The following is a 22,695-nucleotide window of genomic DNA, read 5'->3' as shown; positions in this document are numbered from 1 at the left end:
CGGTTTGGTTTTCTTCTCTCTTTATTTTTTACGATTCAACACTTTTTTCACCCGAGTGTGTGAAATCTCTGGAGACAGGACTTGATCCAGTGATATCTAGCGTCTTTTCTGACTGACATTAGTTACTTTTCATAGACAGAAGTCATTGAGAGGTTTTTAAAAAAAAAAAAAACAGTTCACGTCCCCTAAAATGCCGTGTTTGTGTGGATGACTCCTTAGGGTTACTAGGGTAAGATTAAGGGTTAAGGTTGGGTATTTAGTTGTGATGGTTAAAGTTAGGATAAGGGGGGCTAGGATATGCATTATGTCTATGAGTCAGAGACAGAAAGAGGGAGGTGGAGAGAAACTGATGTAAGTATTGGTTTCTAGCTCCATGCTGCGTTAATGGCGGGTGTTATCTGTGGTAATCGCGTGCAAACACACACACTACACACACACACACACACTGTGTGCATAAACCTACTTCAGACAAACTCACATTCCAGCTCAACACCATCTTTACCTCTGTGGGAGAGGTTTCCATTGCTCTCTCTCTGAATGCTGTTCGGGGCCAACGGGCCGAGCAGAGGCGTGTGGGTGGTGGTCGACGTCTGAATTGTGCTCCTGAGACTGGTCGTCTCTCTTCTCGTGGCGGCGGCGGAGGTGCGAGTCTGTGGCGTAGTCGTTCTTCTGGGGATCTGAGGAGAGGCTGCTGTTGTCATCGGGCGTCTGGTTGTGGGTCTGAGTGTGGTCGCTGCAGAGGTGCCCGTGGTGCTCGTCACAGTGGCGGCGGCGGTGGTGGTGGTGGTGGTGGTAGGTGGAGGGGGAGGGGGAGGGGGAGGTGTGGTGGTGGTTACCGTTGTGGTAGTTGTTGTGCTGGTGGTGGTTGTGGTAGGAGTTGTGGTGGGAGTTGTGGTGGTGGTGGTGGTCGGAGCAGCTGTTGTGGTTGTTCTGGCTCGAACTGCATACAATAAATGGTACAAAAAGTGTTGGCACAGCAAACAAAAACGGCACAACAATGCTCGTCACTTCAGTTGCTGCTGATTTATCAAAAGACAGCATGAAGAAGGAAATAAAATATAGTAAATAAACAGATTACAACATGATCCTGTAGTATAAACAGAGTTGGGTGATATGGTTAATAATAACTGGGATATTTCGGATCTATATATACAAGAAAACCTACACAATACTATAAATATTTTCATTTGCACATAAAAAACAAAAACGATTGCACTGAAAGTCTGTCGTTGTTGGTGTTTTATGACAGTTGTATTCTGTAATAGTACATTACTTATTAAACATTTTCTCCTTCTTTTTACAGCTGTTGGCATCTAAAATGTTGCAAAACTGCCTCCTAAAAGATTGTAGCAAATATGACTAGTGATTCTCTTAAGAGATAACATGACTCATCTGGTCCGCTGTCCCTTTCACTACCATTTTTAAAAAAATGTCACCACCAAATATCCCTCTCATTACTTTAACGTGTATCAATATTACATATTTTACATATGCAAATGGCTTGCGTGTTATAATGGGAATTGCAAATACTATTTTTCAAGGTTTTAACATTAAGCATTTAGCAGCCACTTTTATCCAAAGCGACTTACGAAAGAGGAACAAGGTCTTGGAAAGAACTCCACTTGACAGGAACAGTAGACTGATAGAGGGTGAGCGTGCAGAGGTGTATCCAAGTGCAGAATGAGATTGGGCAAGGGAGGGGATAGGGGTAGGGTAAGTGCTAGGACAGAAGATTCTCTTGGAAGAGCTGGGTTTTCAATAGCTTCTTGAAGATAGACAGGGATGCCCCTGTTCTAGTAACGCTGGGTAGGTCCACCAACGTGGAACGACTCATGAAAAGATTATGCGTTATCTTGTTCAGGGTGTTGGCACCGCCAGACGACAATCCTTTGATGAACGGAGTAGTCGTGGGGTAACACAAGCTTTTAGGAGAGCATTTAAGTTGGTGGGAGCAGACCCGTGAAGCACTCTGTAGGCTGGCATCAGTGATTTGAATTTGATGCGGGCAGCTAAGGGTAGCGAGTGGAGCTCAATGAACAGAGCGGTGACATGTGCCCTTTTGGGCTGATTGAAGAGAGGCCTGTTAGCAGGGTGTTGCAGTAGTGAAGGCGGTCGAGATGATCGGAGCCTGTACTTCTTATGCCATTACACCTGATCCTATGGGTCATTCTTTCATGTATTGCACTATTTTCCTATACATTTGTACATTTATTTAATGTCGATTTCTTTCTTTGTTTTTTTGTATCGTATTTAGTCACGATCTCACCTGCACCTTCAGCACTTTTGTCTTTATTTTGTATTATTATTTTGGTTTCTGCTGCTGCTGTGCTGCTCCCTCCCCTCTCTCTCCAAGGCGTGGCCGACCTACTTTCCCCGAGAACGCTGGTGATCTGCTACACCTGCGTCAGATCATCACGCCAGTTGGTCACCACGTCTCCTGCACTTCCGAGAGTCACAGATCATCGCCAGTCCTCCCTCTTCTCCTGGGATTTCTTCCTGCCGACTTTTCCGTCTCCCAGTGAGTTTGTTCTGTGACGGAACTCCGCCCGAAAACATCGTCTCTCACTCCGTTCCCACGCCAAATCCCGACACAGCTGCATCAGCCATCACTCCCCCATTTCCTGATTCGTTTCCTGAATTGTGAAGTCGTTTTTTAACCTTAGTTGTTATTTTTTTATTCTTCTACTTACCGTCTCCTCTGCTTTCGGGTCCTCCTGTTCGAATTAAGATCGATCTCCTTTGTCGATCGTAACAGTATTACTGCTACGTCAAAATAATTTCCCCTTGGGGATGAATAAAGTATTTCTATTCTATTCTACTAGGAGCTGGGTAGCCTGTTGAGTTAGATACAATCTGATTTTACTTATATTGAATAGTGCAAAGCGACATAACTTGGGCGACAGAAGCAACGTGATTTTTAAAGGTCAACTGGTCATCAATCATGACACCCAAGTTTCTTGCTGTCTTGGAAAGAGCCAGAGATAGGGAGTCGATATTAATGCAGATGTACAGTATTGTTGGCTTGGCTGGGAAGACCAGCAATTCCGTTTTGGAGAGGTTTTAGCTGCAGGTGATGGGCTTTCATCCATGCAGATATGTCACATATGAGACAATCTGAGATTCCTGCCGAGGCCGTGTGGTCGTCAGGTGGGAATGACCGATACAGCTGGGTATCATCAGCACAGGTTCTTATTGTTGTTCCAAAATAGATATATAAAGCAGGAAACCAAAGAGACATAACATCACCAACTCTCAGCAGAAATGCCCGTACTACATTAAGAAGGAGTAAATGTTCTCTCCCTCCCCTCTCCCCCTCTCTAATTGTACACTTCATCACCACGTTCTCTCTCCTCAGAGCCACTCGCCGAACAGCAGCCTAAATATAATCGTCCGCCGTTCTCGTTTTCTGTGTCAGCCCTCCCCTTAACTCACCTGCTCCGACATCAAGTACAAAACAGAGAGGATGCATCGAGGATAAACACTTAACTGATATGGTGACTGTAGTGAGGCAGTGTACAGGCACAGTGGTGAAATAGGTCAGAAAAATAATGAACATGGGCTGGGAACACAGATAAGCTCAGGGAATCCCTGACCCACTTCACAAAATTGTGTTACTGTCAGCACAGGTATCAAACACACCAAAGGAATCGACTTTTGGGTCCATTATAATCGATGGAAAAGGATTGAGGGATATAACTCACACTGTTCACAGCTGATAGTGGTGAGAATGTGATTTGTGTAAAACCTATAGTAAAAAAAGGCTGTTTTGTTGTGATATGAGACACATATTATTAACAATATAATAACACACTTCCTAATATGAAGCGCATATACAACTTTTACTGTACATATTTAATCCAGAGCTCGAAAAGGTTTCAGTGCATATTTAAAGATTCGGGCATGGACCTGGACTGAAATTGGAATATTAATAGTTTATAAAAATAAACATTTAGTGCTGGAATTCACATTATAAAGTATGGAAGAGTATTATAGGACACATGTAAAAATTACGAGATTACAATCAGGATTCAGAGATTAAGGTCAGGATTTTTGAGAATTTTATTTTTGAAGAAGAAGAATTCTCAAATTTAAAATTTTTTTTATCTCAAAATTTGGATGCTTAATCTCGAAATTCTGACTTTTTTTTCTTCTCAGAATTAATGTTTGTTTATTTATTTTTCACTTTCATTCAACATTTTTTTTTACATGTGGCCCTAATACTCTTCCATACTAAAGAAATGTATTTGGTTTGGTATAAAAAAATGTTTTACACAGCGCATCATGTGTAGGTTTAGGAACCCTTAAAAACCTGTTCAAGAACAGTTTAACACAGAAAACGTATTTATAGAAGTCTATAAATACTTCATTTTGAGGTGAACTCAATTTAATGTCCAGTCCAGTTTTAATCTCATCATGGTCTGACACTATCATTTCAATGACTGATGCAGAACTCGTATGACATTTCCCAGTGAATTCCTCCAGTTAGCTGCGTTAGCATCCACACTGTGTGATTAATGGGTCCACACAGTTTGACTGACTCACCTATAGCACAGCGCCTCATGTCCGGTCCTAGTTCCATGCCATCAGGACAGGCACAAGTGTACTTGGGGGAGTGGTCTGTGATCTGAGGGGCCTTTAGACAGAGATACTCACAGCCACCGTTGGGCAGACTCCCCATATTACATGTGTCGGGGGCTGCAGGGAAAAAAGAAGAATGATAAGAGGATGATAAAGAGATTATAAAATCGTTCATCAGTGGCAGGGTGATGCGCTACAAATAAAGTAGCCGCAAAATTAAGGAACTGTTAAAAAACTATAAGCGCCTGTACAAAGGTTAAACTACATTCAGGTACAACTCTCAAATGACTTAGTAGAGCAGACTTAAGTATATTTCTTTGTTTTTCCTTCATGTTAATGCAGATGTACAGCTGTAAAAATGTGTTGCAGCTGAATATCCCTCATCTCACTCTTCCCTTCTCTTCCAAGTGTGCACTAAAACCCAAAATATGTTTATTTTGTCCATTGTGGGCTACTGTAAAAAACATGGTGGTCCAAAATAGAAGCCTCTATAGAGCTGACCAAGCTCCTGATATAAGAGGCTCCATCAGGGGTAATGAACAAAAACAATTCAGACAATTAAGTGATTGTACACTTAGAAATAATTAAGTATAATTAGAATTATCTCACTTACACTTAATCACAATGGACATTTAAATGCAATATAAGTGTGGTGCACTTGTGCAGATGAAACACATGAATGTGTTCAGCCCAGAATTCAAGATTTCCACACACATATCTCACTGTATCGTACACGGGGGGGGAAAATGCTCTACGTTGGACAAAAAGCTGCTATCACAGTGACATTATTCACAAATACAACCTCTTGAGATGTGATAGTTTTGTGTTTCTTGTCATCAGTGTCTAAGTCTATGGAGGGTGGCACATCAGCCTTTTCCTGTTGAGCAATGACCTTTTGAAGTACAATACTCAGTGACATCAGAGAGTCCCATGGCTTTGCTGCTTTGTCAATCTTAGATGAATCTTAGACCATGGCTCAAATCAGCCCTAACATGTACACATGAACACTCACAACTAAGGTTAGGAAATGTGTTTTATTAGGCTGTTGATGTTTCTTGCAGAGATGTCACCTTAACTAATAATTAAATAAATAAAGTAATACAGTGTTCAGCAGAAATGTACGGAGCCCCTGAAGTGACATGAAAAAAAAGAAAAAATCTTGAGTTTCCCAAAAAAATATGGGAATTTTTTTTTTTTTTTTTTTTTTAATTTTTTTTGGAAAGTTTCAAATTTGTGATCTCGAGTTTCCCAAAAAAAAAATTTCGTCATTTTTTTTTCTCATGTCACTTCGCAGGCTCCGTACGAGTTTCCAAAAAAAATTGTAAAAAGAAAAAAAAAAAACAATAGGGAAACTTTTGGTAAACTTGAGATTTCAATTATTTTTTTTTCATGTCACTTCGGGGGCTAAGTAGAAATGCTATAATCATCTTCATACTAACTTTACTGTGTAACCACCCACTGAAGGAATCTCTAAACGTAGTCTATGAAGTAAAGTTTGCTCTTCTTACAACAATCAGGTCAGGTCGTGGTTGATTCTGACTCCTGGCTCCTGACGTATGTTTAAAAAGGATATCATCAGCCATCAGGGGAAGTGAAAGGGAAACATTACTGCTCGCTACACACAGTGAAGATTTAATAAATGTGTCCTTCGGTGCAGTATCTCAGCCAAACAAGTACAGTACAGTGACAAAGAGCTGTCGAAACTTAGCTTCAAATATACTTAACACCTGCTTCTAATACCAAATGGAGCCATTTGAAAAATGTCATGACCCAACAATGATAACACATTTCAATTTCTGCTGGAATAAAAAGGACAGCAGAAGAAGAGTAAAGGAGATGAACAGAGAGAACTTGAAGGGCAAAAACAGGAAAAAGTAGCAAAAACTAATAGGAAATAGGATAAAAAAAAGGGAAAGATATAAAGATATAAAGTAAAGGTGAATGTGATGAATTTCTCTTTTGTCGTTAGGTTTAGTAAACTATATTTACAGACAAATTAAAGCTGATAGTGAGAAAAAAAGATAAAAACCAGAAGAGATAGAGCTCTACTTGTAAACTGCTTCAGTCAAGGTCAGATTTGATCGAATATTCCTTTCCTCAGACACGTAAGTAGACTGGAGTTGCTTCATCAAATCTTTAATTCACACAGTTAGGCTTCTTTGTTCGTACGACTTGTTGGCATTTTATAGAGAACATGCTAAATTCTGTGATATTTCTTTGAGCAGAAATCCTGATTTATTAATGAGAGAAGACAATTAGCTTCCAGTCGGCACTGAGACAAAGACTTGCTTTGAGCTCAGAGTGAGGGGAGAAAACAAAGAAAAAAAACAAACAGCACTTTCAGCAGCAAATTGCACACAAATACACATGGGAATGAACAGATAGTGGTAAATCACTTGACATGCTCAGCACTTTTCAATCTAATTCCATGCATGAGGTTATTTGTTTGTTGTTTCGGGCCGTCTAAACAAAACGTGTCATCTGGTCTACACATCAATATTTCAAGATTAGAAGAAGATTAGAAGAAGTGCAATACTGAGAGGATTTAGGATTTTGTATTGGTACTTGTCATGTTGTCTATATCTGCAATCATATAAAAGTCCAGTGTGTAACCATCAGGAGGGGTTACAGGCTGAAATGTAATAGTATTATACTGTTGGTAAGTACGTTTTTGTAGCCTTAGAATAAAGCATTTTTTTAATATTCTTTAGGGAAGGACCTTACTTTAGAGGCCATCATCTACAGCAGCTGGACCTGTTTTCTATTTTAGCTCATTAGCTAATCAGGAGGCGGGACTTCCGCTACGAGTAAATCGACGCTTGATTTGTTCTTTCGCGTTTGTCCTTACAGGCTCCGGTAGAAACATGGCGTCTCGCTGCTAACAGTGGCAATGCAACATCGGCCCGCGACCATGTTATTTTACATGACTTTTTGAAACACTACGAAAATGAAACAAAAACTATTATACAGCGATGTATAAAAGAGTGGATTTTGGGTCATATAAACCCATACATACTACGCAGTGTCCCTTTAAATGATGGCACACAGCATGATTAGTGCCCATTACTCCAAGTTAGTCCCATACAGTATTTGACCATACAGCCCTAGGAACAGATCAACAACAAAAAAAAAAAAAAGCATGTCTTACCCTTTGGCTGCCTCTGTTCGTGAAACACTATGAGGTCCAGTGGGTTGTTGAGGTGCTCAGCCACCTTTGTGACATCATGTCCCGTCAGTCGGTTGACACTGTATATCGCTTCATCCTCCAAGTCCGTCCAATATATATGATCCTGTGTTGGAAAATAAACAAACACAGAAACACATAAATACATAGTATTAGTGTAAGTTTCTTTTTAAAATAAGATTGTTATTCAGTTACCAGTTCGGTTCAGTTCTAGCCAAGAAGCTAAAAATTGTTAGTTAATATATTTATGGCTCAATACAATGTTTTATGTTTTATTTTGTGCTCCTTTCCCTCAAAATGTTGCCATCATACCAAGTGAATATTTATCATCCACCTGCAACTGCAGCACATTTAATTACAATGAATTCGCTTTTCATCTGTTTAACAGCGATTGTTAAAAAAAAAAATGCACAGGGGAGTCATGTGGGACTTTTTAGAGATGAAAGACTAGACGTGAACACGTTGTGCAGCTTGCAGCGAAAATGATCAGCACGCCCTAAAAATGGCTGTTCAATTAAATTCGCAAATGTCCCAGCTTTGTTTTTATGGGGGGATCTTATAACAAACTGTCTGTGTACAAACAATGCCCTGAGGATTTGAGACAGAGTGGAACCTCAGTTCTCTCTACTCATCAGTTTTTTTTGTTTTTTTTTTCTGTTTCATTTGAAGCTCGTTAATTTGCAGGCTCACATTGTTGTGTCCTGTTTTGAGAGGCTCTGTTCATGTAGGCCCAGCATTTTCTTTTCTTACGACACAAGCTCAGCCAACACTGAGTGGGAAAAGTTCAAATAAAATTGGCCTGAATCTATTTATTCACCGCAGGTCAGTATGTCTACATGCACAGTTTAATCCAGCTAAGGCCATAGTCCGACTAAGACAGGCAACCCGGACAATTTGCAGAGTCTGAGTATATACACGTAGGTGGCGCTGTATCTCTCTATAAGCTAGTGCATATTGAATCAGTTTCCTGTTGAACTTTACATCACGGAAAAAAACGTGAACTGCGAGACGGATGGTGAGATGATCCTGGTGTATGTTTCACACCTGCTGTACATTTTAATTGTGATAAACATTAGATGGAGCAAGGCTCTTGTGGTTGTGTTATCCTAAAAAAAAACACGGCGCTGTCGTTTCATGTCCAGCAACAGTTTATACTTTGTCTCGTTCTAATTCCGGGTCAAAGACCAGGCAGGACATTTTGGTGCATGCCAAGTCTGACTCCAGTCCGACTAAGTGCACAGAAGCAGGAGTAATCGGACTATGAACCACATTATCCAGGTATGCTAGTTGATTAGTTAGTTATTTAATGTCATGTAAACACGTTAGTCTGACTAAAGCCCAATTTATACTCCTCCGTAAAGTGCTCTATGTCGGTTACGGAGACCCCTCTACATCGCCAGAGAGCTTGTCGGAGAGCCTCTCCGTCATCTCCGGGTGCATGAATTCAAGACATTTAATTAATAATCATTTTGTGTCTAGTGTCTATAAATACTATAAATACGTCATATCTTAATACACAAACCACATGTTTGGACTCAAATGATCTTAAAACTGCGTTCCAGGACACAGAAAAATATTTATTTCAGGTGAGAAACGGCCACTGTTTCAATGTTATTCAGCTGCAACAACAACAACAACAAACAGTCTTTCTCTCTCGGACGCCATTGCTCACTGTAGCCAGAAGAACAACAACCTTGCGTAGCGACCCCTACTGATCGGGCAGGGAAATTGCAGCGTATCCGGCACCACGACGGAGAATTATGAAGGCTCAAGGGGTCTCCGTGGTTACAGTCGGAGAAGTATAATGTGGCCTTAAGATTGAGCTAGACTTAGTCGGACTAACGTGTTTACATGACATTAAATAAACAAATTGTTATCTTAGTCTGACTAAATTTGGACTTTGAACACGTATGCTCAGTTGAGTGGTGGGGAGAGAGATACTGGTACACCGAGTTCAAGGTTCTTTGTCTCAGACTCAGGAACAGGAAGAGTGGACTTAAAGAAAGGCAATGGCAACATTTCAATGTAGTAGCTGGTGTCTGACCAGAGAGGCAGTCAGTATGCAGATTTTTAATCTTGAAATTACAGTATATCATAATTTCAAGATTTGTACCTGAAACAGTAATTAACACAAACAGAGTTTAGTTACATCTTAAATAAATAATAGACTGACCAAGTGACAGGTGACATGCGTTGATTTTGTGAAAATGATTGTTCCAACGTGTCATTAAATTTTGGTTTGAGGAGGAAAACATCATAATGATCTTACCATCGAATCACAATACAATATCAATTGAATGGTGACAAAAGCACATCATCCCATGCATTATTTGTAGCTCTGAAGTTCATTCTGTGTTGCACATTAATTTATGCTGACATCAGGGATGTGCTTTTTTTAGTAGAATGCCCTTCATGAGAGATGATTTCTTTTGGATGGATGGATGAGTATGAAATACATGAATTGTGTGGGCAGCGCAGCACGAGGGCACTGCAACTGTCATTTTTATTTTAATGCCTTATAACACCAATGAGGGTTGGATCACTTTGACAATGACACAAATAATGAATGCATAAATCAGTCGTGTAGCTTCTGCTGTAAATAGCCCCTTGTGGTAAGAGTGGGTGTCTCTGGAGTGGGAGATGGGCAGTTTAAACCCTGGCTGCTTACCATGAGAAATGCTCAATTTGCTTCATGCAACAGAAACCAGAGATCAGCAACTGCCGGATGCTCCCTAATGGAGTGTATGAAATAGTCATACAACTGACTACCTTTGTCTAGAAAATTAAATAATTATAACGACTTGTTCCGCCATTTGCTGGTGATATTTACATGGCCATAAAACAATAAATACTGCAGGCATAGACATGGGATGTTATTCACTCATGCTTCTTTCTCATTCTCCTGTCATCTGTCTAAAACCCTCTTCACACCACTCTACTACAGTGCCTGGTTTCCATGGCGACCACAGATTGCTTCATCTGCACGGAGACACACATCAATTAAGAAAAACACAGAAAATTACAGTGAAAGAAAACACGGAGATGCTGTGACCACGGGCAGGTTCCAAAAAAAAAATAATAATAATAATAATAAAGGGAAAATTTCAGGAGATAAGTGTGTGCCAGACAAAAGGTCGTGTTGGCTGCCATTTGTATTTTTTTTCATCCGGCAGAGATGGTGTTTACTGTTGTATGGTCTCCTCCAAAGGTCAAGGACCTATATGGATCCAAACACAGATTCATCTAGTGTGTGTATTTATGACAGCATGTGCATGGCTGTGTATGCTAGAGCTGTAATCCATGTTCTCCCTTTGTGCTTGGGTATCATTCGGCTTAACCTTTTTTCTCCGATGCTTCTCTTCCATCTTTCACTGTGTTCCCTATCACCCAGCTCTCAGGTTCTGATAACCTTTACTCGTGTGACAGCAGCGCTGGAACAATGAAAGACAAATATCAGTCATGGTCACGAAATAAAAGGCTCAAATATCTATCATTTCACTGCTCTCTTCTCTCTAGATGTCTCCCTCTGTCTCTCTGACAACCTTTTCCTCTGCTTTTCTCCTTTCACATTCAGTCTCAGCATCTGTTACTTTTTGTTACCCCCTTGAAAGCTTCAGAAAGCAGCGCAAACCCAAGCGGGTCAGCACTCTTCATTGTACGATCAAGCTAAATCCTTCATGTGTGGAAGGATAAACCAGGTGTGCGAGCACAAGCTTCCCCTAATCACACAGCTTTGCCTCACTTCATTCAGGTCCATCTGTGGTTGTCAAGGAGATGGGAGAGCGTAGTGTAAATCTAAATGGACGTGGAGTGTTTTTGGTGATAAGGGGAGATAAGCGTTTGATGATTTTGTCATGATGCTGTCCCGCAAGAACTAACGCCGAGGCCTTTTGACTGACACATCCGTCTGACGTGCCTTTGGTGCCTCCTGCCTACTGAGATGTCATGCCAGCAACCTACAAATGAAAGCTCAAACAAAGCAATCCCACATCAACTTTTCACTTTGATGTGTTTTCTTTGTTGTATCAAACCCATGTTATAAAATTCCATTGTGGAATGTTGTGCTAATCGCTGCTTTCAGACCTCCCCACCCATGGTGACCTCCTCCCTGAAATGCTGGTGTGGTTTTTCAAATATGCTTAAAGGGGAAATAAGTAGTTTATAGTGCCATCTAGAGGAGAGGCTGAAATTTACAACAAAGACCTGCTGCTCTGCTCACCCCCTCCCTTCCCTGAGCGCTACGGTATCCGCAGCCGGTCACATGTCGTCCTCGTCGTCTTTCTCCGTGTCAGCAGATGAGGTTCGTGAGGCGAGGGAGAGGGCGAGCTACCGCGGCCGTAGCAGACGAAGCGGAGAGAGAGGAGGCGGGACTTCCGCTACAAGCAAAGAGACGCTTGATTTGTTCTCTCGCGTTTGTCCTTACAGGCTCCGGTAGAAACATGGCGTCTCGCTGCTAACAGTGGCTATGCAACCGCGGTCCGCGGTCATGTTATTTTACATGACTTTTTGAAACACTACGAAAATGAAACAAAAACTATTATACAGCGACTAGACAATGCAGGAGCACATAATATGTATAAAAAAGTGGATTTTGGGTTATATAAACCCATAAATACTACATATTGTACCTTTAAACCTTCATGGATATTCACTTTAGTTCTATTTTTCTTTTAATTATTCCTATGTGGGTGTGAGAATGTGTTTTTCTATGACCACTGATCAACTCCTGCAAAATGTCTTTTTAATTTAGTCAAGGCAACATTTTGTTGCACCTGTGAGGATGCAGAGGCTTTACAACCTCTATGCTGGAGTTCATGGCAGACGAATAAACATGAGCCCTAACATCTTTTTTTTTTTGTCTCCCTGATCATATTTTACTTCTTTCAGTCACCATGCTCCTCTCGGCTTCTTCCGCCCCCAAACACATCTCATCTTCTCTCCTATTCCCTCAAGTCAAACAACGAAAGGAATAAAAAAAAAAATACATAATGCAATGATACTAAAGGTAGAGAAAGAGAAAATGTCACTCTCTGCTCATCCGTGTGATCCACATTTCCTCAGGGCTTTGTGACTTGGTTGGGGGGTTGGGCACCGACTGGAAGGATTTTGTAAGATTCTGTTCGGTGGTAGCATTTTTTAAGACTTTGATACGGACTAATGTGTCTGTTCTATGTGGCATTAGGAAAAAATATGGCTGTCAAAGTTAAAACGTAAATCGTTGCGATTAATACAGCCGAGATTAACGCAATGAAATTAATTAACGCAAGTTTGTTTACTTCTGGTGTGTGCTGACCTCCGACATGAAAGCCAGAAATGATCCGCGCGAACCAGTCTGCAGTCAGTCAGATAGAGAGACATAGATAGTAGCTGAAGCTCGTGAGAGGTGAGAGATTGTTGGATGGAAGGTTTTATTTTAAGAAGCTGAGTGACTGAACCATCGATAAAACGAATGTTACCTGGGTGTCACGGCACAATTTATTGACAAGGACTGGAAGTTGCGATCCTTTGCCTTGACTGTCAAAAAAACAGATGCGCGACTAACTGCTGAGACCTGGATGGCACTTGATAGGCCTGAGCCTTATCTGTATGTGTAATTATGTGATAATAAAATAAATAAAGATACAATTAAAGGTGCCATATGTAAGAATGTGGCCAAAAACGGTTACTACATTCAAATTCAAAATACCGAGGTCTTTTAGGTTTCGTTTTCTGACGTAACTGGCAACCCGTGGTTGCTCGGCAGCTGAGACTCTACCGACTGCAATGATTGGTAGACGGCGGTAGGTGGCGCCACATGCCAAAACATGATTTCAAAACATAAACATGATTTGCAGTCTGCAAAAGATTTTTTTTAATGCAAATATTTTGGCTGTACTGTTGTTGTTGGTGAGTGAGTTCAGTTTGTTATATGAACATAATTCCTGAGTCTCTGTGACATATTAGGAGGATTTTATGGCCTGTTGCTTTAGATTTATTACATAATGCACCTTTAAACAATGGAGTCTGATTACTCATTCGTTTAGTCAAACTTTTAATCGCGATTCAAAATATGAGCTTAATTTTTTTTTAATCCATTGACAGCCCTAAGTAAAACATATCAGTACTGATATGAAGATGGCAGATGACACTTAAAAAGGGAATTCCAGCATCTTTTATATCTTTGTATGGAAAAATTTCTGACAAAAAGTTACATAATTAGTCCTGTAGAGCACTTTGAGCGGCATCCGTGGCAGGCAGCAATGGCTGCAGTGTAATCTTTCTGAGTTATATACATAAAAAGAGCATGTTTTCACCAATAAATGGCTCGGATTAGTATCGTAAAAGTCTGGCAAAACAGTATACCTAACATTTACATGCATCTAATTAATTAAGACTTGTGTGTGAGACTTGGAGAGGCACTAATGCTCCTGTAATGTTCAAGGTAGCTTCGTCGCCTCTCTCTCTCCATCGCTGGTAGCGCAGCGTAAGAGATTGAAACGCTCGTCTCAGGGAGCTCCTCATTAGATGACTGCAACTGCACAAATGACTGATACAATCGACTTCAATATAAGGGGACGGGATCCAAAGGATTGAAAAGATCGATAAGATTTAAATGAACTTGAAATTTACCTTAATTGTGGCATATAGTCCCACACTTCATAAAATAAATCAATTTTGTTTAATCTTCGTCTTGAATTAATTACATATGCAAATCCAGTGTGGAGAATGAATGAAGAATAATTAAAAAAAAGTAAAAAGAGAAAAAAAGAAAGTACAATTTATACTAATATGTGAATAGGCTGCTTAAAAGTACAATATGACAAAAGAGAGATGCTAGTTTGACGTCTTATCATAAAATGTTTGATAAATGACACCACGTATGGTCGTGCTAATCTGACAATGTGTGATGAGGAGAGATAGTAAAATGAATCTGATCTGGATGGTGGAGTAGGTCTTAAATAACAGTGTGTGTCGTGATAAGAGCAGGAATTGTACTGTAATATTAGGCTTCAGCTGACAGGTTTTCTGTCAAGGTTTCTGTCAATACAACAGATGATCCTTCTGTTCAGGTTAAAGGGACACTATGTAGTATTTATGGGTTTATATAACCAAAAATCCACTTTTTATACATATTATGTGCTCCTGCATTGTCTAGTCGATGAATAATAGTTTTTGTTTCATTTTCGTAGTGTTTCAAAAAGTCATGTAAAATGACACGGTCGCGGGCCGTGGTTGCATAGCCACTGTTAGCAGCGAGACGCCATGTTTCTACCGGAGCCTGTAAGGGCAAACGCGAGAGAACAAATCAAGCGTCTCTTTACTTGTAGCGGAAGTCCCGCCTCCACTCTCTCCGCTTTCGTCTGCTACGGCCGCGGTAGCTCGCCCTCTCCCTCACCTCATGAACCTCATCCGCTGACACAGAGAAAGACGACGAGGACGACATTTGACCAGCTGCGGATACCGTAGCGCTCAGGGAAGGGAGGGGGTGAGCAGAGCAGCAGGTCTTTGTTGTAAATTTCAGCCTCTCCTCTAGATGGCACTATAAACTACTTACTTCACCTTTAAGAGTAGTTAAATGTTCTCAACATTTAATTTCACGTGTCTTGATTGGGCCTATTTAGAGACCAAGAGACTCTGAGGTGCATTTTTGCCTTTGCAGCAAGAAGACCCGGGTTTGTAACCCTGTCGGGAACATGGGCTTAAAATTTAAAATTAGATGTTTTTTTGTTTTTTTTAATCGAACACTCTAAATTGACTGTAGGTGTGAGTGTACCCCGCTTATCGCCCTATGCCATCTGAGATTGGCACAGCACCCCCCCCGTGACCCTCATGCGGAGGATAAGGCAGTAGAAGATGAATGGATGGATGGAGACTCTGAGACAAAAATGCACCCATGAAGCCAGTTTCCCCAGAAAAGATACAAACTGAGCAAAAAACAGGTCTGTTTGGACGTGGACTACCTGCTGCACCGTTAACAGGCTTTTAATTTGTTCAGTATCATAAGCAGAACAGAACAAAGAGCAGACGAGCTGAGGGCCATTAATCTCTTGGGATGAACTTTCACTGCTGCCTGAAACATTGCTTTTATTCATCTCCCTTACAAACACACACACACACACACACACAGCTGGAGATGATGGATGTCCCCTCTCCTCTTTTTCCTTCCCATCATCACAGTGTGTGGCGCTGAACACGCTTCACCTCCCTCTCTCTCTCATCCTCACCTCCTCTGCTTCTCTTTGCCAGCGTCCACACCTTCTGTATTTGATGGGCTCTAACAGACTTACTTACTTAGTCCTGCCGCAATAAATACACTCAAATTAGTTTCATTGATTGCTGGACTCAACTGTGACTCCACACTCACTAGCTTTGAGATAACCATCCTCTGGGTGTATCCTGCTACTGTATACAAAACGGCACCACCAGTTTTCTGCCGTTTCTTATTTTATATGATGTTTATGAACTTCTATGTGCTTCATACAAAAACAAGCAACATTACAGGTAACCCCTTCCATCCACACATGCCTACATCTGGAAATCCAAAACCACAGAAGCAACTAACGAATGTCAGGGACAAATCGGGCCAAACCAATTTCTCTGTGTGTATCTACAGTATCTGGAGGTGGAATAAGGCCGTAAGCATCGGCGTTAAGGAGATATCTCTCATACCATCACTGTCAATTGCTTGCAGGAACTCCATGCCAAGTCCCAGCAAAAGAAATTAAATGAACAAAATATATCTTCACTTTGTTTCAAGGTTATTATTCCTCTATTTTCTATTTAAATACTGGACCATAGCTTCATTTAAGCCACTAAATCAAGCTGGTTATAATTCATTTTACCCCTTTTGCCAAAAGAGGCTGCATAATTCATTCGCTAGCTTTTATTTTTTTAATATATTGCATTATGGACCGAGACCCATTTGGTGCAGAATTATTTTAACAGTCCAGTGGTCATCAGGACAGATGCCACCAGCAAAAAACAATCTTAATTTAAACTGCATCATCACACAGATGACAATAATGTATCTGATGAAATGTCACGCCTTGACGTGTTTACCAATATCACACTACACTACAGTAAATAAATAGTGTCGGCGATCTATCATTTATGGGCAATTACATAAAAATATTGGTACGGTGCCAGTGTTAAAACATATCACATCAAAGGTTATAAAGTTTTACAGCTTGTTAAAGCATCGGCGCAGTGATACGGCTCTGAGATATTCATCATATCGTTTGTTGCACTCGAACTACGGCTTCATCGTAAAACATCGGCTCTCACGTACCTCAAACACAGTGAGGGCAAACGGGTGTCCCAGGTGATGATGGGAGGACAGCAGCACTCGGCGGTTGTCTCCATTCAGATCTACACTGGACAGCAGGTGCAGTTTGGAGTCCACCCAGTACAGACGCCTATTGGACAAGTCTGTGAAGAGAGAAGAGAGAAGAGAGGAGGAGGGGAGGAGGGGGGGGGGACCCAAAAACCGAGGAGGGAAAGAAAAGGAGACGGATGAAGAGAAGGAGAGAGAAGTCATACAAACAGAAAAGGCCTACGGGGTGAAATGTGTGTGAATGCAATGGCCCAGTAGCTACACCATCAATCTTCTTTGACATGACAGCTGAGACCCTGCGCTGAGAAAACACAGATGTGATTGTTGTATTGCTGGTTGACTTCTTTGCTGAGAAAAAAATAAAAATACACGTGCCCTTGAGCAAACTGATTACTCTTGCCGGACTCGTTTAAAGGTTAAAGTCTCCGATGGTGTTTAAATTACGACTCTTTGTCGCCTTTGCTGTGGGCCACAGAAAAGTGTGGTGGTTAGTTTAACATATGCAGATTGCACATTATTTTGACAGCAAAGGACGTACGACAATCTCAGTACGACTTTGCTCTTAAGGAGCACTTATGTTGATGTCTAAATTTGAAAAGAAGTATGCAAGTGTGAGATGTTTCAGATTTCCCTAAATGCATTTCCTGTCTGAAATTGACATTTAAAACTGTCAAAATAAAAAATGTGCAAAGTTGTTAGCTCTTCTCTGGCATAGAAAACATGTTTTGACACATTAAATTCAGACAATTTAACCACCAGGAGACATGAATAGCAGTCGTCGACACTTCCTCGCCGACATAAGAATAACGACTTACCCTGATAAAGCGGACATTTGATTATACGCTTAAGTCAAGCCAGTTAAGGGAATTAAAGAGGTATCCATGTTCAATGGAATGCCAAGAAGAGAAACCAAGAAACTACCAGAGTCATTTTCATTCACAGCTTGACCTATTCTAAATCAATGTCTGAGGGAAAATAATTCACCCACAGCATTATAGAGCGCCGCTTGTCAAGTCTTTCATTCACCTTTGTCAAAAAAATAATTTGTTTTCATACAGATGCAGCGACACCTCAATCCCACAGAGTGTGGCAACCGCGTGCGCCTCTCTTTCTCCGCAGGCAAGGGCAACGGAGAGAAATTGGCTTGGGCCACGGAGGGAGTTGAATGTGGAATGATGGTAGGTATCGATGGCACATAGCGTCTGGCTTATTAATTCAGGGGCCTGTGTTCGCTGGCTTGATTGATGAGAGCCAGACACAAACCGAGTCACAACAATAAGAACTACTCAGGGGCTGCAAAGACCTTTGACTGTTTTGTTCTCTCAGCTATTGCTGTTACCCTCTTGCCCCTCCTCCCTCTTATCGTCGCTCCTGTTCCTGCAGAGACAATGGCTTTAAACTCTCAGCTCTGTGATGGCAGAATTCCCAGTCTCTTGATCAACTTTCTTTTTGATGAGTGTTTTGATGATTTTTACTCACCCAGGGTGATTCCATTGGGCCACTCAATGTGTTCAGACACCAAAACTTGACGGTCCACTCCGTTCATCCCAGACTTCTCAATTTTGGCTTGACCTCCCCAGTCTGACCAGTACATAAACCTGTGGAAACATTATAGTGACAGGTCAGATGTGGAGTCCAAGTCTATCTTTTCTCTTCTCTTATTATCATCAACAGGTTCTGCAAACTTCCTTCAAATGTGTGTGTGTGTTCATGAGGAATCTGTGAAAAGCCTGGAATCACTTTTACGGATTCAATTAAAGTTGAGTTAGTCAGTCTGAAAACTGAACTGAATCGAATTTCTAAAAGTTGCATCGGTTGGAGTTGTATTTTTGTATTGTGTTTCCAAGCCAGTACAGAGGGCAGTAAACATAAGAGGAAGACAACAATGAGAAAAAAAACACAGCGGCAGACACAGGCAAATACTTACTTTGGACTGTCAAGTTTACACTCTGCCAGCTGAAATAACTAAATATTTTAAAGGTCAAGGACAGTAGGAAGACTTGGAATAGTGCTAACAAATAACAGGCTGAAAGGAGACTTATTGTTATGGCTTCATGTTTTGCATTTTATTTTGTTTGGTTCCTGTTTTCCTATTTCTTGTTTTTTTTCTGTGCAATTGTCTGTGTCTGAGCGTTTAAGGGGGTTGGTCGGTGTGCTGGGAGGAGTCACACACCTGCAACCCATCATCTCAGCATCACCTGCTGCTTCATATTCTCTGGTTTTTAATTCACTCCTCGCCAGTGCGTCCTCGTCTCCACACGCGGTATCAGGCTCCCTCTGTGCTTTACTAGTATTTCTTCTTTTGTTCCTTTTTTTCGTCCACTAACCACTCGTGTTTCTTTTCACTTTCAGGTTCCTGACTCTGACTTTTGCCAACAAGCTGAGCCAGCCTCCGCTCTTTTTGTTGGAATCCTCATCGCTTAATGTTGTGTTCCATAGTTTTAGTTCTTTATAATAAATCCGATTTCAACCTTTTTCAAGATGCGAGTTTTGACTTCCTCTTAGTTGGGGGTTCAGTTTTTACATTTTATAATCGTCACACATGTTGCCATAAGTGTAACAAAGGCAGACGCACTTCATGGGGTGAAGGTTCCTGGCATTCCTGGCGTTCCTTGAATAATATTAAACTTTACTCCAGCACTGGCTCCTGATGACTGTGCCAGAAGTGTGTGAATGAGTATGAAAGATGTGTGATAGAACCAGTGATGCACACAGATACACTGTATGAATGTGTGTACATTGCAAAACTGTAGCGTTAAAGCAGCGTTGAGTGGTCATCATGACTAGGAAAGCGCTATAAAAATACAGACCATTTACCATAAATACATATCATTACTTTCATCGATAAATCGATTTCCCCACTTGTGCTTGGATACTGGGACAAGGACAGTTGTCCAATTAAACAGCGCAGTCAAGCCGCATCTGTAGCTCAACCTCACTGCGTATGGAAATGCACTGATTGTAAATTGTGAAGCTGCTTAATTCAACAGATAAGTGTCTTTCCTCATAATAACACTGGCTGTTAACCCATTCAAACAATGACAGTGTCTGAAATGTTCAGGAATAGAACAATGACCACAGACGAAAAAAAAATCTCTCCACTCTTAAATTTTATCCACTCACCCTTGGTGTGGATCGACTGCGATGGCCCGTGGCTCACTCAGCTCAGTGGATATCAGCACTTTCCTCTTCATGCCGTCTCCCGTGGCAACCGAGATGCTCTTGTTGCCAGAGTCGGTCCAGTAGATGTTCTTATGGACCCAGTCGACCGCGAGGCCCTCGGGTGAGTCGAGAGAGTCGATGAGCGTCACCTGCTGTGACGCGTCACTGGCCTTGTTGATGTAAGCACTGGTTGGATGATAGAGAAGAGGTGTGTAAGTTAGCGTTACAAAAAACATAAACCCCATGAACAGGCAGGGAAAAAAAATCCATCGTAAAAGTTGTACTTGATCATCTTTTTCGGATTCCTTTTCTTGTAAAGACAGACTGGCGGACACTACATGCCTTTGAAACCTAGTTAGACCTGGTATTCTTCCCTCCAGATGACGCCATGTCAGGGGCACCCAAACCTGACACCTCTATAACAACCTCAGCCACTAACCAGCCTTGTCCAGAGAAAACAAGTCCATCTTCATCTACCAGTGACTTACAAAACAGCATGACTCCTTTTTTGTGTTATTTGCCACTCTTCGTATATGTGTAGAATTCTCTCTTATACTTGTCGATATTTCCTTTGCTCTCCATTCCAATGTGAAGTTCACTCTGACAATGAACATTATCATTTGAAATACATAGAATAAGACACTACATGGTAACCTTGAGAGGAAAGAGGATTGAAAAGAAAATGTCTCAAGTATTGGCACATGATATATTCTCATTCCCATATACATCCACTGTTCACACCTGGTATTAAAAAAACTGTCCTGGATGTGTCACCACATGAGATGGGATCTCTTTTTGGAACAACAAAATTAAGTTTTTAATAAGTTTTTACAAGTCTTGATGTGTTCATTGTGAATCAAAGCTCTATAAATACTGCTCTAACATGAAATGAGGCATTATTTGACCATCAGTGTTAATACTGTGGCAGTGGCTACAAAAAACCCACCAACAACTGTGAAACTGAGGCTGACAGCTGAAGAGGTGGAGGAGCAGCTTAACTGCAGATGAGGCAGGTAAGGGGGCGAGATTAGGGATGAGGTGGGGATGAACGAGTCAGACTCTGAAGCAGATTGTGCTGTTAATTACTGTTTTTCGACTCCAGACGTCTTCATGAATGAGGTTACGAAAAAACCATGCTGCTGCTGCTGCTGCTGCTGCTGCTGCAGCCATGTAACGGATAATCCAGTGTCCTGTGGTTCATAGCATGGACACAACACCTGTCTCTCAGACAGGGGGGAAATTGAAATGAAGATAATCAAGTGGACGAGGATGAAATGTCTCATGATACGTGTGCAACAATGGGCTGTATGTGCACTATAGATCACAGACAACTGGCTACCTTTTTTCTCAGAGACTTAGTTTTAATCACAGTGTCCTTTAGCTGAAACATTTACAAACACTGAAAAAAACCCCGGTTGCTTTTACAGAACAACCGGGCAGCTGAGGTTGCCAGATTTTGGGTTAAGTTTAAGTCAAGACTTTCATACTTTCATTTCTTATTGTGTCAATTTCACTGGATCTTGTTAAAGTCTCATAATGTGCCATTTAAAGGTGCATTATGTAATAAATCTAAAGCAACTGGCCATACAATCCTCCTAATATGTCACAGAGACTCAGGAATAATGTTCATATAACAAACTGAACTCACCAACAACAACAGTGCAGACAAAATATTTGCATTAAAACAAGTATTTTGCAGACTGCAAATCATGTTTATGTTTTTGGCACGTGGCGCCACCTACCGCCATCTACCAATCATTGCAGTCAGTAGAGTCTCAGCTGCCGAGCAACCACGGGTTGCCAGTTAAACGAAACCTAAAAGACCTCGGTATTTTGAATTTGAATGTAGTAACCGTTTTTGACCACATTCTTACATATGGCACCTTTAACATCATATTTATGCAAGTTATACTCAAAAGGTACGTATAATCTAACTTTATTTTTTAAGTATTCATAATAAGTTTTACAGTTAAACATCTACATACTGTAAAGACAGATTCTGTAAAACTAGGTAGGATCCTCTTGTCACTTCCGTGTAAATCATAGACTAGGATGAACAGGTTGGGAGGCAGGCTGCAGTGAAGAATAAGGCAGAGACAGATGAGTCCAATACGACCGAGCAGATTGCATCTTTAATTGGCTGTATTATTGTTTGCAACAGACATCTCCATCACGGGGAGAAGTTAACAAGTCATCGACCCCTAGCATGCTAATCGCCCTGAATGAGCTTGGAAAAACACCGTCACGGTGAGGGCTGATGAGGTGAAACCACATGCTCGGCTATTTCTACTTGATGGAGCGCACCTTTATTAGCAGGGAAACCACTTCTCTACAAAGTACGACGTCTAAGATCAATCATGCCACGGGAATTAAGATGAAACTAAACTTAAAACAACAGCAACCAAAGGAAAATAAGTAGGAAGAAGGAAAATGGAAAACAAAAGTTCTGGAAACAATG

General features: G+C 41.1%; 1 protein-coding gene across 1 annotated transcript in view; it reads right to left on the bottom strand.

The window, feature by feature from the left end:
- Positions 1-22,695, bottom strand: part of lrp8 (low density lipoprotein receptor-related protein 8, apolipoprotein e receptor) — a gene marked incomplete at both ends in the record, with an annotated part of 260,428 nt that overhangs the window by 8,052 nt on the left and 229,681 nt on the right. The window contains 6 exons of the mRNA XM_083888037.1: positions 503-940; positions 4,543-4,695; positions 7,727-7,868; positions 17,031-17,170; positions 18,555-18,673; positions 20,199-20,423. Of these exons, the coding sequence (XP_083744163.1) occupies positions 503-940; positions 4,543-4,695; positions 7,727-7,868; positions 17,031-17,170; positions 18,555-18,673; positions 20,199-20,423 (1,217 nt within the window). The remainder of the gene's footprint in view (positions 1-502; positions 941-4,542; positions 4,696-7,726; positions 7,869-17,030; positions 17,171-18,554; positions 18,674-20,198; positions 20,424-22,695) is intronic.

The sequence above is a fragment of the Microchirus variegatus genome, assembly GCF_963457635.1.
Source record: "Microchirus variegatus genome assembly, chromosome: 4".
Classification (NCBI taxonomy): Eukaryota; Metazoa; Chordata; class Actinopteri; order Pleuronectiformes; family Soleidae; genus Microchirus; species Microchirus variegatus.
Note: the sequence above shows the minus strand (reverse complement) of the source record. Positions and strands in the feature narration are given on the sequence as shown.